A 16703-nucleotide genomic window follows, 5' to 3' on the forward strand; every position below is an offset into this window, starting at 1 on the left:
CATGGAACTAGATGCAAAAGGGTCTTGTAATTTATGTTTCCAAATTCTACTGAAATTGGCTTTTCTTTTTATTTTTCTCGAGTTGATATCAGTAAGATATTGCAAATAATAGAATGAATATCTTAATACTTTCTTCAATTCTAGGGTCAGTGAGGATGTAAAGAGCCCTGATGGAATCACTCTTTGTTTTTGGATTAGAGGCAAATGTCATGTATAGGATGCCACCATTTGCTAATCACATGTCTTTGATGCTGTGATGAAGATGGAGGTTACTTCATCTGTATCTGAAATAAAGCACTGAAAATCTGTCCATACAGTTTTCTACCTGTGGCTTTTGAGATGTTGCAGGGTGCTGAACTGCTGAGGAGAAAGCTTTTAACATTGTTAGCATTTCGTCTCCCTGAAGTGCCAGATGATGCTTGGGAAGATGCTTGGCTATTCCAGCACCATTACCTTGCAATCTCTCCAGGTAATGTCAAGATTATGTTGGAGTGTTTCAACAACTTTAAAGGGAAATGCAAGTTTCCTCTGTTGGTGGAGTGTGTAGGTGTCTATCTTGATTATTTATTTACTGATTTTCTTTTATTTTTTCTCCATTTCTTCCATAAATTTAAAATCCCAAATTAAATCTTGAGATAATAAATATTAGAATATTTAAAAAACGATCATTTATATTTCTAACTTATGAATCTTGATACTGTGTGTAGCTAAAGGAGATTATTATTAAACAGCAAAGCACCATCCGAATGTGGCCAATGCCAGCGCTGCCTTGACTGGCTTCTGTGCCGGTGGCACATGACCTGCTGTGCTTGAGGAGACCTATTGAGTCAAGTACATCAACATCAAAATAAATATCAAATGAAAATTGTAGTTGTGATCTCTGTGCCGGTGGCGTGTAAAAAGCACCAACCGATCATGGCCGCTGCCAGCCTCCCCTGGCACCCTCCCCTGGCACCCGTGCTGGTGACATGTAAAAAGCACCCACTACACTCACGGAGTGGTTGGCGTTAGGAAGGGCATCCAGCTGTAGAAACACTGCCAGATCAGACTGGAGCCTGGTGCACGTCCAACCCGTGCTAGCACGGAAAACGGACGTTAAACGATGATGATGTAGTCGAAACTTAATATATTTTTGATAAAAAATGAAACAAACCAAAAAAACATGTCTGCAGCAGACAGAACTTCCCAGTTTTGAACTGTGGGTGTAAATTTACAATGTTTATTTTATTTACATGGATTTATCAATGATATTTATACACTCAGTTTTTTTTTGTTTGTTTTTGTATGTACCTGTCATGTATGTCACACTTACTTCAAAGAAAGAGGTAAAAAGGTTGAAGGGAGAGGTACAAAGAAAAAGAGAAATAAAAGGTGTTAAGCAGAGGAGGCATACTTGAAATGAGTGGCAAAGCGGGAGAGCGGGGAGGGACAGAACCAGAGGAAGTATAGTTGAAGTGAGAGGCAAAGTGGCAAACAGGGGGAAGTAAGAGAGAGAGAGAGGGGTGGTGATTAATAGTGCTGAGAGGTAAGAGAAGTATAATGTGTTAAATGCAGAAGGACATTTAGAGGCAAAGAGACATAGAGGAAGGAGAGGGGATGGAGGGGGAAAGGAGAGAGATTTAGAGAGATAGACTGAGTGAAGGAAGAGAGTGGATAGAGAATAATAGTGAAAGATAATGAAACCATTCTCATACAGAAAACGCTGGAAAACTTTTCATTGAAAATATGGAAATTCCAAAAAGAAATGTTGCCTATCTGTCTGTCTGACAATTATTCTCTCTGTCTGCCTCTCTCTCTGACTCACACACATTATCTCCCCCCCCCCATCCCCCTCTGTCTGTCTCACTCTCAGCAAATAGCTGAGAATGTTACTGCTACTTTTCTACTGCTGAAGGGAGAGGTAAAATGTTTATCAGTATTTTCAGAGTAGACTGATGCATACATCGAAAGAAAAGTAGATACATAGATACACACATTGTTAAATTAAAAGCAGGTGAGAGGAAGGACACAGAGGAAGTGAGAGAGAAAGTGAGAGAGACGGTAGATTCATAGATCAAAAGAAAAGTTGATACATAGATACATTGTTAAATCAAAGACAAATTACTACAGCTAATATTGGATGTCACTTTCACTTTTCATTACCACATGAGGATAAAATTAACTCACAAGTGGCTGAGTACTCCACTGACATGCATACCATTAATGTAGTTCTCAGGGAGATTCAGCCTCACACAGAATATGACAAAGTTGACCCTTTCAATTACTGCTACAACTCATTTTGGCCAGCTGAGTGGACTGGAGCAAGATAAACCTTCTAGTGGTTGGAAGAAAAAAGATTCTATATAGGGGCAGGAAAATCTTTTTAGTTGATAGGGTCACTATGGGTGTTAATCCGGTCCTAACAACAGCATTTCTGGGTCTCACAGATCTGGAAGCCAAGCTCCCAGATAAATACCGATGCACAGTCTGTTATCAAATTGAGTATGAGTTCAGGGCAAAGTCACTACACGATGAAATAGCAATTATTTCGTCTTAGCTTTCACTGTTTATACTAAACACATGACATTTTTGCATTATGATATGGAACATTTTCTTTTCATTTAGTCTTTTTTAAAAATGGCACTCAATTACTGAATCTTTTGACACCTCATATGTCACATATATATACTAAGACAAACACAGAGAGACATACATTCACACATGCCTCAGGCATATCTCTGTCCCTCTGTGTATGTGTTTCTCATTTTAGATGTATATGTGTATGTGTGTGTCAGTTGTCACATAAATGTATGCATACTCACACACTAATACGCTGTCACATACACTCACATACATATACTTCTCAGCCATCAGCCTAAAGTTGTAATGAACACACACACACACTCACAGATACATACACTCATATAGAAAATGTAACGTCATGGTGGTGGTGGTGGTATAAAATGTCATTTATGATAGTTGACTTACAGAAAGGTTATAATGTTAATTTTTGTAATGCAATATGTAAATGAAAATAAAGTTTATTTGGTAGCCGAAAGATTACTGAATCTTTTGATACCCCATACCCTAATTGGCAACTAAGTTTTTGAATGCATAAGGAACATGCACACATGCACTCACACACACACTGCTTTATATATTAAGATATATACATATATATATATATATATATAACATACATACATACACAGAATCTTATTTGTATTCTCTAATGCAATAATCATTGTTATAGTTGCTTGAGTTTACTTTTACAATCAATGCTTGTTGATAGGGGTTCTAAACCTGAAAGCTTTGCACATATATTGCTTACATGCCTAGAATTCCACTTGTATTACCTAACGCAATAATCTTTGCTTAAGTTTACTTTTATAATCTGTGCTTGGAGTTCTAAACCTGGAAGCTTAACAGACAATGTGTAAAATCTGTAGGTGCTACCAAGAGTGGCAGGATAAGAAATCGAGCCCAGGGCAGGAAATCCAACAAGACTGAAATTGTTTCGATATTTGAGGAAATGATATGTGCTTACTAATATTGTTCCTACTCTATATTTGGCTTCTCTATTAATAGTGCTTGCAAACTTTTAACATTTCCCTTCAATATGCAGCTTACTATTACTGCTTTGTTGCTTATAAATATGAAATCTTTCTCAATGATTTATGTTGAAAGACTGTTTCTGTGGCTTCTTTGCAAAAATGCTTCACAAGATACACAAACTGTACACCTGGAGTTCTCAGTTTTTCTGATTTCACGGCACTCTGGAAATCAAGTGAATAAAAAGAAATAAACTAATACTACACATCACATTGAAATTTTTTGTTTTAAAAAAGTCTTTTTTAAAGTTTAAAAAAAAAAGAAAAAAACAATTTGAATGTTGCTTGCTTAGCTTGTTGTGTTAATTGTAATTGTAGAGAACAAAATTATGAATAATAACATTGTTTAAGATGTTGAAACATTAGTATGATTTTCTAAAGCTTACAATTTTAAAAACCTGCTGTTATAATTAGATACCTCTTGCAGGGCACTAGTGTGTTTCACTTGAGAACCACTACAGTACATACTAAGTTTGTTTAATATCTTTAAAATTGACTGTTAATGTTAAGTAAAACCATTGAAAAATGGATCCAGCTAAATACAAATTCATTTCCCTTCTTTTTTGATATTGTTGTGTTTACACATGCATAATATCTCTAAAAACTATATTGTTTTAAACCTATTATATGTAGAATATCATACTGTTTTAAGTCAGAATATCAAAATATTTTATAATTAAATATTTTATCAGTCAATTTGATATAATATTTATTTTTTAAAATGTTTAAATAAATGTAAATGAATAAGTAAAATATTGGTAGCATTGAACTGTGTTCTCTTTATGAAAGCTTCATGTGTTAAGTTTTTGCTTTTATAAATTTTGCATTCAGTGGGGATAAAAGCCAATAATATAAGAAAAATTATTTAGAATGTCTAAATAATTTTCCTTATATAACTGTTGTTGTCATTTGAAATTTGTTATTATTTTGAGTTTAAGATTTATAATTTACTAATGGATTAAAGGACAAATGTTTGAAATCCTTATAAGTTTTGTTCATGTGGATTTGACTGATTTTCACATATTTTAAAATTTTGGATTATAATTTAATATGCTGTGTCTGTATCCCAAAAGCATGTGCATAATACTGTATGATCAAAAATCTTGGCATGTTGTGTTCATATAAACTTTGCTTTGCTATTTGCTTGTTTTGTTGTTTTAATTTGTTGAAATTATTCATACATTTTTATTTATTTATTATTATCCTACTGCATAACTCAGAGAAAACTACTTGCTACCAGTGCAGTTATTTCCTCATTAATGAATGATTAATTGTTAAATTTAGCATCCTCCCTACTTATACCTCTGTTACTATAATAATTTACGAGGGTCTAGTGGGCCTACAAAAAGCTATAGCTATCAAATCATTTTGTACTTCATCATATAACTTTTTTTTTTATATGGAAGTTGGGGGAAAGAAAGGAAGAAACTACTTCAGTGATGAATACAAAGCTAACTGGGAAATGACTAGAAAATTGAGAGCTTATAGTTGTGAGATTTCATAGAGAAATGATTGAATAATCACTAAGATACATAATAATACTTACAGTTACTTTGAATAAGCTTTCATAAGCTCTGGTCAACATAACTGGCATTTCTTTGAAAAGCATCTCACTCTCAAACTGTTTTTTTTTTTGCTTGGATATTTCTGGTCTCTTCAGAGCAAGTTATACACTTGGCTGTTTTAACACTGAACATCTGTTGTTACTCTAAAATAGCTGAAGTGCAAATTGCAACAGAGTATTCTTTTTGTAGCTGAAAGGTACTCTTCCTTCATCAATAGCATTCTAGACCTCATCAAAAAGAAAGCCATTTAATGGACTTGCTTAACTTTTCTGAAGAAAAGTTAAGCAAGTCCATTAAATGGCTTCTTATTATCTAGATTACAGTTACTGTGAAGCAGTGTTATTCATAGCCATACTTCTGCCATTAATACAATAGACTTTGCTTATTTTTAAAATTTACTTACCTTTCCTCACTCATACCCTAAACTATCAGATATAATCACCTATTCATTTCTAGTTGTGTGTCTAGCCAAACATTACATGGTGTTCTTTCTGAAGAAGAAGGGCGTTGCACAGCTATTCTGTATAACTCTATTTCTTCTTATATATTCATTCCAAAGAGTATGATATGAGTATATCATAGTATACTAAGATAGCATAAATCTTATCATTCTCATTCATCCTCTCTTATTATTATGTTTAGAAAGTTCTGCTCCTTGAGTTATAGCAATTGCTTTTCTCATTAGATGTGATGAAAGATATATAATTACAGTATATATTTCAAAAACAGCAAGTCATGAATAAACTATTTACATTAGTTTCCATCATTAGTTGCTTAAGAAAATGTTAACATGATCTGCTTAATGATATTCTACAAAAGGGGTTTGATGGAAATCATGGAACCCAGTATGTCTACCCAAATGATAAGTATAAACTAGTGTAAAATAAATACATAAAAATTTCTGAATAAACTCAGTCATCCAGCAAAAATTGATGCATAATATTTTTGCTGTAGAGGGAAGATGTTGTTAGGGAATAATGTGGAACTAATATTAGGGCTAATATTTTTAGATTCTAGAAAATAGAAAGGGATTAAGGGAAAACAATAGACAAAATCAGGTTAAAAAATAGGCAAAACCTAAAATATATCTCCCACATTTACATGCTTTATTAAGTCTATCTTCTTCTAGTTCTTTATCGCTTCACTTAATCCACTATCCATTATTATCGATAATAATATACTTTATCATTGATTTAAAGAATACTTTCACATATAATTCCCACTTTTAAGTTAAGGGTTATGCATGTCTGTGGAATGCTCAATCACTTACATGTTAATTCAAAAACAGGTAATTCAATTGATTGAACAGGTGAATCCTTATCATCAAACATTAGAGAAAAATAAACTCTCTCTCTCATAAATGGGAAAAGTATATATATATATATAAAAGAAATGATTGCAATTCAGTTGAATTAGGTACTTAAGTTGAAGCACCAAGTCAGCCTGGTATGATCCACACAGCTTGAAGGCAAACAAAATCAAAATAAGCAACAGGATATCAAGAAGTGATGCAGTACAACCATTTCAAACAGCTTCATTTAATTGAACAATGCAATCATTACATCAATTTAAATTAAGTGCCAGCTGATTATGGCACTTCATTTGAATTGATGTATATTTCTTTATTGCCCACAAGGGGCTAAACATAGAGGGGACAAACAAAGACAGACAAAGGGATAAAGTCGATTACATTGACTCCAGTGCATAACTGCTACTTTATTTATCGACCCCGAAAGGATGAAAGGCAAAGTTGACCTCAGTGGAATTTGAGCTCAGGACGTAACGGCAGACAAAATACTGCTAAGCATGTTGCCCAGCACACTAACGTTTCTGCCAGCTCGCCGCCTTATTTGAATTGATATAATGATTGCATTGTTCAATTAAATGGAGCTGCTTGAAACGGTCGTACTGCACCACTTCTTGATATCCTGTTGCTTATATATATATATATGCACATACATACATACATATATTCAAAAGCAGTTTTAGTTGAAACTTCCCTGCATGTTGTTTTATTCACTTGTTTCCCATTCTGAAGTAACCTATGGCGTGCAAAAAATTTCCACCTCACCACATTTTGAGAAGCACTGACCTAAAGCATGCTTCATTTATCAAATAGCAATTCCCTTGTCTATGCTACACGAATTATCTTCAACAATTTACGCCAAATAAAAGTAAATTTCTTGACTGTTTTCAGCCATTCTGTTGCTCTATACTCCTAGTTAAAAAAAAAAGGAAAGCATTTAAAGTACCACATTGTTGTGTTGTTAAATGACCTCATTAAGATACTTCAAAGAAAACTAATATGTTTAGTGGTGCTGTCAATGTTTGTAATGCTTTTAGTCAATAGAGTGTTGATTAAGATACCTGCAGATAATTTAAGATTAAATTGGAATGAATGCATTTTATACTTTTTCCATCCTGAAAACTGACATTTCTTATGGGATAACCTGATACTTATCCTATAAAATTAATGTTTTTATACACTGTAACATTGTCCCTTCTGAAATAAACAGAACCAACACACACAGATGCATGCATACACACAATTCGTTTCCTTTCCATCAACTCACTAAAGTAATGTTTTCAAGATATTCCAATGACAAATATTGATATTTTTGTTGTTCACTAAAATAAATTTATTTACCCTCAAAAGGGTGGTGCATAGTAGAATTGGTAGTGTTGTGATATTTAGTTATACCTCTTTATATCTTGTGTTCAGATCTCTACAAATCATTTAAAGTTACCACAATCTCAAAGCATTAATCGCTATACATTATCTATTATCCACTATAATTTCTATGCATAATTTATTTTTCACTATAATCTGTTTACATTAATTTCACTACTATTTTTGCACATTATTTATTCTTATTAAATAACTCTACACATAGTTTGGTTTTTAACAAAATCTTTACCATTTAATTTTTATCATGATTTTTATTATTTTTATCATCACCATCAAACTATTGTACTGCCCAATATCTATAAAATACAGACTTGTTTATTAAAACAGCCAGTATGAGTAACGTGCTTTTAATATTAAGCTCTATGGAAAATTTGGAGAACTCTTAAAAGGAATGTTAGGATATTGTAACATCTCTACATTTTGTTGATGGTGGAATGTTTTGTTATTCAATTGTAATTCAGTTTTCATCTTAAGCTGAATATTAAGTTAAATATTTTGCTTTCATGTTGTCTTAGAAAATATGGATCTAAATATCTGGCCAGTTATATGAATTCTTGAGTTCATATGACACTTAGCATTAATAATATTTATTACACAACAAACATTGTCTCCAGTTGTTAACTTAAGTCATTCTATGTCTATTAACCCTTTAACATTTAAACCGGCCATATCCGGCCCAAATATTTAACCTGTTCTGTGTTCAAACTGGCCGGATCTGGCTTTGCATACTTATCCTACAATGTCATTCTAAGAATAAGCAACTACATCCTCAAAATTTTAATGCTACGATGTCTTTGCATGATTAATTCAAAACAATGTGAATAAATAAGCATTACATTTGACAGAATGATCTGAAAGCTAAACGGTTAAACAACATGGCATTGCCAGTGTGAAAAACAACTGAATTTCTATATTTTTCATTGCACAAATTCTTAACAATTAAATTTTTGAAAGTCAGTAATCCTGCAAAGAACTAAAGCAAACTAATATCTAATGTCTCAGCACAACATCTTATTCTTAATTGTTTCTTACACAGGCAAGGAACTTGAGATTTTTCCTCTGTTAAGAGTGGGGAGCATTATCCACTTTTCCAAAGATATTCAATTATTAGTGGTGTCTCTGAGGAATCAAGAACAAGCCATTGATCTTGCATACTACAAGACTCTATTGTGCTTATTGATTATGAAAAATAATAATAAAAGTGGGGATTTGGAAGAATAATTAGTGTTCTGACTCTTCATGTTCTGATTTCAAATCTTACTGAGGTCAGCTTTACCTTTCACCCCAGGTCAGTACTGGGGACAATGCCTCTCACTGAAATTTCTGGCCTTGTACCTAAATTAGAAACAATCATAAATAATAATATAATGTTTCCTAATTAACTTAAGCACTGAACTGATTAAAGATCATCCTGATTTACTTGTTTGCAAATATGAAACTGGATTTAAAATGATTTCAGTTGTTCTTCCTAACACATCTATGTAAAATATCCTTTTGTTTTTGAGCCAATGTTTTTGGTTGCAGAGTAGGTTCTAAAAGAGATCAAGTGATAAAATATCTCATTCCAAAGTTGTTCTCAAACACACATCCTACTCATTGCAAACTGAAAAAGGTAAAAAGAAATTAGCAAGAAATATTTATGAGAAAAAAGATAAAATTAGATTCCATTCACATTAGCCATGTAGAATGTTCTGTGATTATTTTTGTGATTTGTGTGTATAGGAAACAAGAAAGAAAAATTAAATTTGTAGAGTTACAAAACAAATGAGGTTTCAAGATTATTGTTGATTATATGCTTGGAACATTCACAGTCATCTGTTTTACATTGTAACCAAGCAAAATAGACAAAACTATGATTATAAGATATGGAAATGGTGTAGTTTTCAATTTTGCAAATGAAAGTTCAGTGAGTGAGCGTCCTTAATTTCTGCAAACATATTGATGTTTCTTGAAACGATTTATGTTATACTAAGATTTGTCAGTGAAGCTATGGATGAGAGTCTCGTTCAATGTGGCTATTTGAGTCATAATTTTTTATCTATCAGTTGTTGTTCTCTATACTTCCCTTTGATCGTTATTAAAGAGGAAGGTGGCTCCATTCACAGTGCACCACCAGTGTGTTCATTTTGGTTGTTTGTTTTTACCTTCTAATTGTAGTTAGCTTGTATTGAAGGACTTCTTTACAGTCTTTAAGTTTCTATGGTGATAACCATTTGTTGCATCTATCAGTGGATAACTTTCCATGCAGTACGCATTTCGAAAGGTAATACTTTTCCATCTTGGATGTGTTGTACTCAACTTATATGCATCTTGAGAAGCCTGGCTATATTACTGGCATTTCTTGTCACATGGAATAATTCAGCATTCATGACCACGTCTCTTACTGAATTTTATTGATTGTTTATAGATAATACTGATGGAAGAGTTCAAGGAAATGTAGAAATTGAGTCAACTTGATAGTCATTGACATGACTGTTTTATAGACTCTGATTTTTGGGACTATCATCAGATTTTTTTTTTTTTTGCTTTTCCAAGAATTCACATGTAGTTTGCTGAAGGTTCCTTTGTTCACCTTGATTAGTCTACTGTCCACTTTTTGGCCAATCTTTGGAATAAAGAAAATGCTACTTCTATTAACGTATTACTCCACTCCAAGATGAAATTGTAGCTAATTATCTAACTGTAATCATTCATATTCCTTCTTAATGATTAGATTTTAATTCTTTGAGAATATGTGATGATATCTTGGAGCAGAGTATTGTTTTAAAAGAAATACTTTAAGGCGAACAATTACCATGATACTTTCTTCTATATATTGATGGTTAAGGTAACGCTTTTTCTGTATAATGGAAAATAATATAGATCAGTCCAAATCTACATGAACATGCTCATATTTTAAATGAAATTTAATAATCATTAAAATTTTTTTAAATCAATGCATCTGAGACTTTATAATGTTATACCTATCATGACAGTGTCTCAAATTATAGAAATAGGTCTACCTTAGCAACTACTTTTAAAACATAACAATTTCAAGTTCTGAACCATCGTTAGTTTTAACTTTTTACTCCTTGCAGAAATTGAATCTGTCAAACCTTTAGGCCTGGTAGATAAGGAGGATGGTGATGTACTTACCTTTACTGGAGAGAAGCAGCAAGTTCATTCTGACCAATTTGGTGAATCTGATAAGTCTAAACATTCTACAATGTCTGTGCAAAAAGAATCTGATAGTCTCTTTTCTGCAAACAGGGGAGATGTTAAAATTTCTCCTGGCAAAACTTTAGACATTACAATGAAAAAAACTGAAGAGTCTTACTTAAATGAAATACCTGAAGGAAAAGTTCATTCAATACAGAAGCCAAGGTTTCCTTTCCAAAGTACTCCGTCAGCTGACAGTTCCAGAAAGATGTTTGAGCAATCTCCATTTACTGAAGATGATAAAGCAACAAAAATGATCAAACAACCCAGTAAACAGACAGTTGACCTTCATAACAACGAAGTTGAAGAGGAAAAAGTTGGATTTGTCCAAAAATCTAGATTTCCATCTAATGTCAATATGCCAAGTCAACTTCCGACAAAAATTTTTTATGACAAAGAAGACAAAGACCACAAAGAGGAACTTGTCACCCCCAAAATAACATCAACACATGAAACTAAACGAAAAGTTGTAAAGGAATATCAACAGGCAGATGAACAAGCACGTTCTGATTTAAAAGACCCATCAACCAAATTGTCAACAAAAGTCCTACATGATACTGATAGTAAAGACAAATTTCTTAAAAAACCAGTGAAAGATACTAGTGAAGAAAAATTTGGGGTGGCAGATAAGAATGTACTTCTAGCTCCATCAATTCCATCATCAGGTGATAGTCAACATAGTGATAAAAGTTCCTCTCAGAACATTGGTGGGAAAATTACCAACAAACAGCCTCCAAAGGAAGATGATTCATTTAATCCCTTTGATAAATACTATAGAATTAAAAAGGACATCAAAATATCTCCCAGTAATACAGATGGCTCTGAAAAAGTTTCTACAGTAAATTTAGAAAAGCCTACAGATGGTGAAATGCCTGAAGAAAAACTTGAGGCAACAGACAAGCCAAGGCTTCCTTTCCAAGCTTCTCCTTCAGTTCTCAGTTACAAAAGAAAAATCTTTGAGCAATCTCCATTTACTGAAGATGATGATAAAGCTAGGAAAATGGTCAAGCAACTCCCTAAACAGAATAACAAAATAGAAGAGGAAAAAGTTGCAGTTATCCAAAAATCTAGATTTCCATCTATCAAGAAATCAAATCAACTTTCAACTGATAGGGAGAGTAAGGATGATGCTCAAGATAAGAAAGCTGTCCCTCAAATTTCAAAACTTGATAAACCAAAAGATGAACTGACAGATAAAAAATCGTACTCTCTCTCAAAAGACCCAGTTCTACATGATACTGACAGTAAAGACAAAATTCTTAAAAAACCAGTGAAAGATACTAGTGAAGAAAAATTTGGGGTGGCAGATAAGAATGTACTTCTAGCTCCATCAATTCCATCATCAGGTGATAGTCAACATAGTGATAAAAGTTCCTCTCAGAACATTGGTGGGAAAATTACCAACAAACAGCCTCCAAAGGAAGATGATTCATTTAATCCCTTTGATAAATACTACAGAATTAAAAAGGACATCAAAATATCTCCCAGTAATACAGATGGCTCTGAAAAAGTTTCTACAGTAAATTTAGAAAAGCCTACAGATGGTGAAATGCCTGAAGAAAAACTTGAGGCAACAGACAAGCCAAGGCTTCCTTTCCAAGCTTCTCCTTCAGTTCTCAGTTACAAAAGAAAAATCTTTGAGCAATCTCCATTTACTGAAGATGATGATAAAGCTAGGAAAATGGTCAAGCAACTCCCTAAACAGAATAACAAAATAGAAGAGGAAAAAGTTGCAGTTATCCAAAAATCTAGATTTCCATCTATCAAGAAATCAAATCAACTTTCAACTGATAGGGAGAGTAAGGATGATGCTCAAGATAAGAAAGCTGTCCCTCAAATTTCAAAACTCGATAAACCAAAAGATGAACTGACAGATAAAAAATCGTACTCTCTCTCAAAAGACCCAGTTCTACATGATACTGACAGTAAAGACAAAATTCTTAAAAAACCAGTGAAAGATACTAGTGAAGAAAAGTTTGGGGTGGCAGATAAGAATGTACTTCTAGCTCCATCAATTCCATCATCAGGTGATAGTCAACATAGTGATAAAAGTTCATCTCAGAACATTGGTGGGAAAATTACCAACAAACAGCCTCCAAGGGAAGATGATTCATTTAATCCCTTTGATAAATACTACAGAATTAAAAAGGACATCAAAATATCTCCCAGTAATACAGATGTCTCTGAAAAAGTTTCTACAGTAAATTTAGAAAAGCCTACAGATGGTGAAATGTCTGAAGAAAAACTCGAGGCAACAGACAAGCCAAGGCTTCCTTTCCAAAATGCTTCTTCATTTGTCAATTCCAGAATAAAAATGTTTGAAAAATCTCCACTTACTGAAGATGATGATAAAGCTAGGAAAATGATGAAGCAAGCCCCTAAACAGACAGATAATAAGAAAGTAGTAGAGGATGAAATTGGGACTACCATAAAACCTAAATTTCCATCAGGAATTTCCTCCCCAAATTGGTCTTCTGTAAAGAAAGCAAATGAAAAAATTGGGAAAAATCTAAAAGCAACAACTCCTGTAAAAACAAGGGACACACCAGATAATACAGATTTTATTGACAGATCTGAGTTAAAAATTCAAATCCAAGAAAAACAAAGAATTGTATTCTCAAGAAAGAAACCCAGTGACAGTGTATCAAGGAATTTCCTTGAAAGAAATATTAAAGACTCCTCAGGTGAGAGAGATTCTACATGTACACCAGCTAAGAGCTCTTCAGAGCAAGTAAAGGATGTTAAAAAGAAGAAAAATTCACAAATAGAAATCGTTCCAGTTGCAGGAAAATCTAGATTTCCATTTCGAGGAGAAGCGCCACATCATCATTTGAGTAAAGATACTTCAGAGAATCAAGTGGCTGATGTGAAGGACGTTATGTCTAAGCAAATTTCAGAGTCTCGGGAAACAGAAAACAATAGAAGTGGACAAGTTTCTGATAAAGATCACACCATTCAACATAAACCACAAACAGATTTTTACAAAACTAATATCCAAGACTTCCACTCAGATTCTGGTATCCAGTACCCTAATTCTCAAAAGGATCCTACTTTTCTTTCTACAAAACCAAAAAGTGTTCACTTAGTTGATAATTCTAAAAGCCCTATTCAAGACAAAAAAGAAGTAATTTCCTCTGTTAAGGAATCCCAGTTGGATTCTTTTTCACATAAAGATAAAATATCACCATCCTTGCCTTCACCTTCAAATAACACTAACCAAGTCTCAAGCATAAGATCTGAACAGAAGGGTGTATCCGATCCTGAAAAATATAACAATGATAAACTCGGGTTATTATCAGCAGCCAGTGATGGTAGAAAGGTACCCATCCATCCTGATCTAATATCATCTACAAATGATTGGATAGATCATAAAGAAACTAAATTACCATTTAGTTCCAGAGAAACCATCAAAAGAAGTAAACCTAAAACTTCTAATAGTTCTGGAAATATTTTATCTGTAGGTCATGTGGTCCCTTCTGATGTAAGACCTCAGTTAGCATCAAAACCAGTAACCGATAAGCCTACAGCTAGTAGTTCCCTTTCTAAGCCTATTACTGCAGCCCAGACCTCTCAGCAGACGTCTCTCAATTGGATAGATCGAAAAGAGACATTCTTTTCTGCTGAGCGCACAAAAGCAACAAGAAGAAAGCACAAATCTGAAAAAGATGAGTCAGATGAGAAAAAATCTACATCTGATGATTATAAGTCATTTCCAGAGAAGTATCCTGAAAATAGACCAGGTAGAGTTGATCAAAGTCCTTCTTCTAGGCATTCCCAATCAGATAATAAAGTAAAGAAATTCTCAAGTAGTAATTATTCTGAAGTAAAGGAAGTTGGAATTTGTGAAGCTAAGCAAAAATCTGGTTTGATAACTCCCCCAGTTAAGGAAATAACTTGCAAAGCTCCATTAAAAATAAATATTGATTATAAGAGTGAAACAGCTGTAGATTGTCCCAAAGATGTGGTATCAACACCTCACTGTGAATCTGATAAATCAACTGCTAACATATCCAATGTTCATGATGAACAAACTGATAAGAAGAATATACCAAGTTATGAAAATGTAGGGGTGTTCAGTGAACCTGATATGAAAATGAATTTAGAAAATGAAACATCTGGAACCAAATCTGCTGATAAGCATGTGGCAAATTTGGCTTCTCAAAAAACAAAAGATGGACCAGATGAAAAGATATCTTCTGACAAACTTGTAACAAACAAGACTCCTCCAAAATCAAAAGAAACAACTTTTGGTCCGGATATAAAGGAACCAGATGATAAACATGTGGCAGAAGTTACTTCTTCAAAATCAAGAGAAACAACTTTTGGTCCAGACACAAAGGTATCAGCTGATAGACATGTGGCAAATTTGGCTTCTCCAAAAACAAAAGAGACAACGTTTGGACCAGATGAGGATATATCAGAGAACAGACATGTGGCAAATTTAGTTTCTCCAAAATCAAAAGAGACAACATTTGGTTCCGAAGAAAACATACCTGCTGTTAAACAGTTTGCAAAAATGACAATACCCGAAACAAAAGAATCAGATGAAAAGATATTTGCTGTCAAACTTGATGCAAATTTGAATTCTCCAAAAACAAAAGAGACAACCTTTGGTCCAGATGAAAAGACACAAGATGATAAACATGTGGTAAATGTGGCTTCTCCAAAAACAAAACAGACAACATTTGGCCCAGAAGAAGACATATCTGTTGTTAAACAGTTAGGAAAAATGACATTACCCAAAACAAAAGAATCAACATTTAGTCCTGACAAAAACATATCTGCAGACAAACATGTGGAAAATTTGGCTTCTCCAAAATCAAAAGAGACAACATTTGGTTCAGAAGAAAATATAACAGCTGACAAACATGTGGCTAAGTTGGCTTCTCCAAAAAGAAGAGAAACAACATTTGGTTCAGAAGATAATATATCAGCTGACAAACATGTGGCTAAGTTGGCTTCTCCAAAATCAAAAGAGACAACATTTGGTTCAGAAGAAAACATATCAAATTACAAACATGTGGCAAAGTTGGCTTCTCCAAAAAGGCGAGAGACAACATTTGGTTCAGAAGAAAACATATCAGCTGACAAACATGTGGCAAAGTTGGCTTCTCCAAAAAGAAGAGAGACAACATTTCGTTCAGAAGAAAACATATCGGGTGACAAACATGGGGCGAAGTTGGCTTCTCCAAAAAGAAGAGAGACAACATTTGGTTCAGAAGAAAACATATCTGCTGACAAACATGTGGCAAAGTTGGCTTCTCCAAAAAGAAGAGAGACAACATTTGGTTCAGAAGAAAACATATCAACTGACAAGCATGTGGCAAAGTTGGCTTCTCCAAAATCAAAACAGACAACATTTGGCTCAGAAGAAAACATATCTGTTGTTAAACAGTTAGCAAAAATGACATTACCCAAAACAAAAGAATCAACATTTAGTCCTGACAAAAACATATCTGCTGACAAACATGTGGCACATTTGGTTTCTCCAAAAACAAAACAGACAACATTTGGTTCAGAAGAAAACATGTCAGCTGACAAACATGTGGCAAATTTGGTTTCTCCAAAATCAAAAGAGACAACATTTGCTTTAGAAGAAAACATATCTGCTGATAAACATGTGACAAACTTGGCTTCTCCAAGATCAAAAGAGAAAACATT

The 16703-nt window shown here is 33.6% G+C and overlaps 1 protein-coding gene across 34 annotated transcripts in view; it reads left to right on the forward strand.

The window, feature by feature from the left end:
- LOC115215841 overlaps positions 1–16703 on the forward strand; it is a 342340-nt gene that overhangs the window by 322578 nt on the left and 3059 nt on the right. For 9 of the 34 annotated variants that reach the window (XM_036506141.1, XM_036506115.1, XM_036506111.1 and 6 more), the window contains one exon: positions 10922–16344. In XM_036506141.1, the coding sequence (XP_036362034.1) occupies positions 10922–16344 (5423 nt within the window). Of the gene's footprint in view, positions 1–10921; positions 16661–16703 lie in introns of all 34 variants that reach the window. The other 25 variants (XM_036506131.1, XM_036506118.1, XM_036506135.1 and 22 more) reach the window with 25 other exon arrangements.

Source organism: Octopus sinensis, linkage group LG9, assembly GCF_006345805.1.
Source record: "Octopus sinensis linkage group LG9, ASM634580v1, whole genome shotgun sequence".
Taxonomy (NCBI): Eukaryota; Metazoa; Mollusca; class Cephalopoda; order Octopoda; family Octopodidae; genus Octopus; species Octopus sinensis.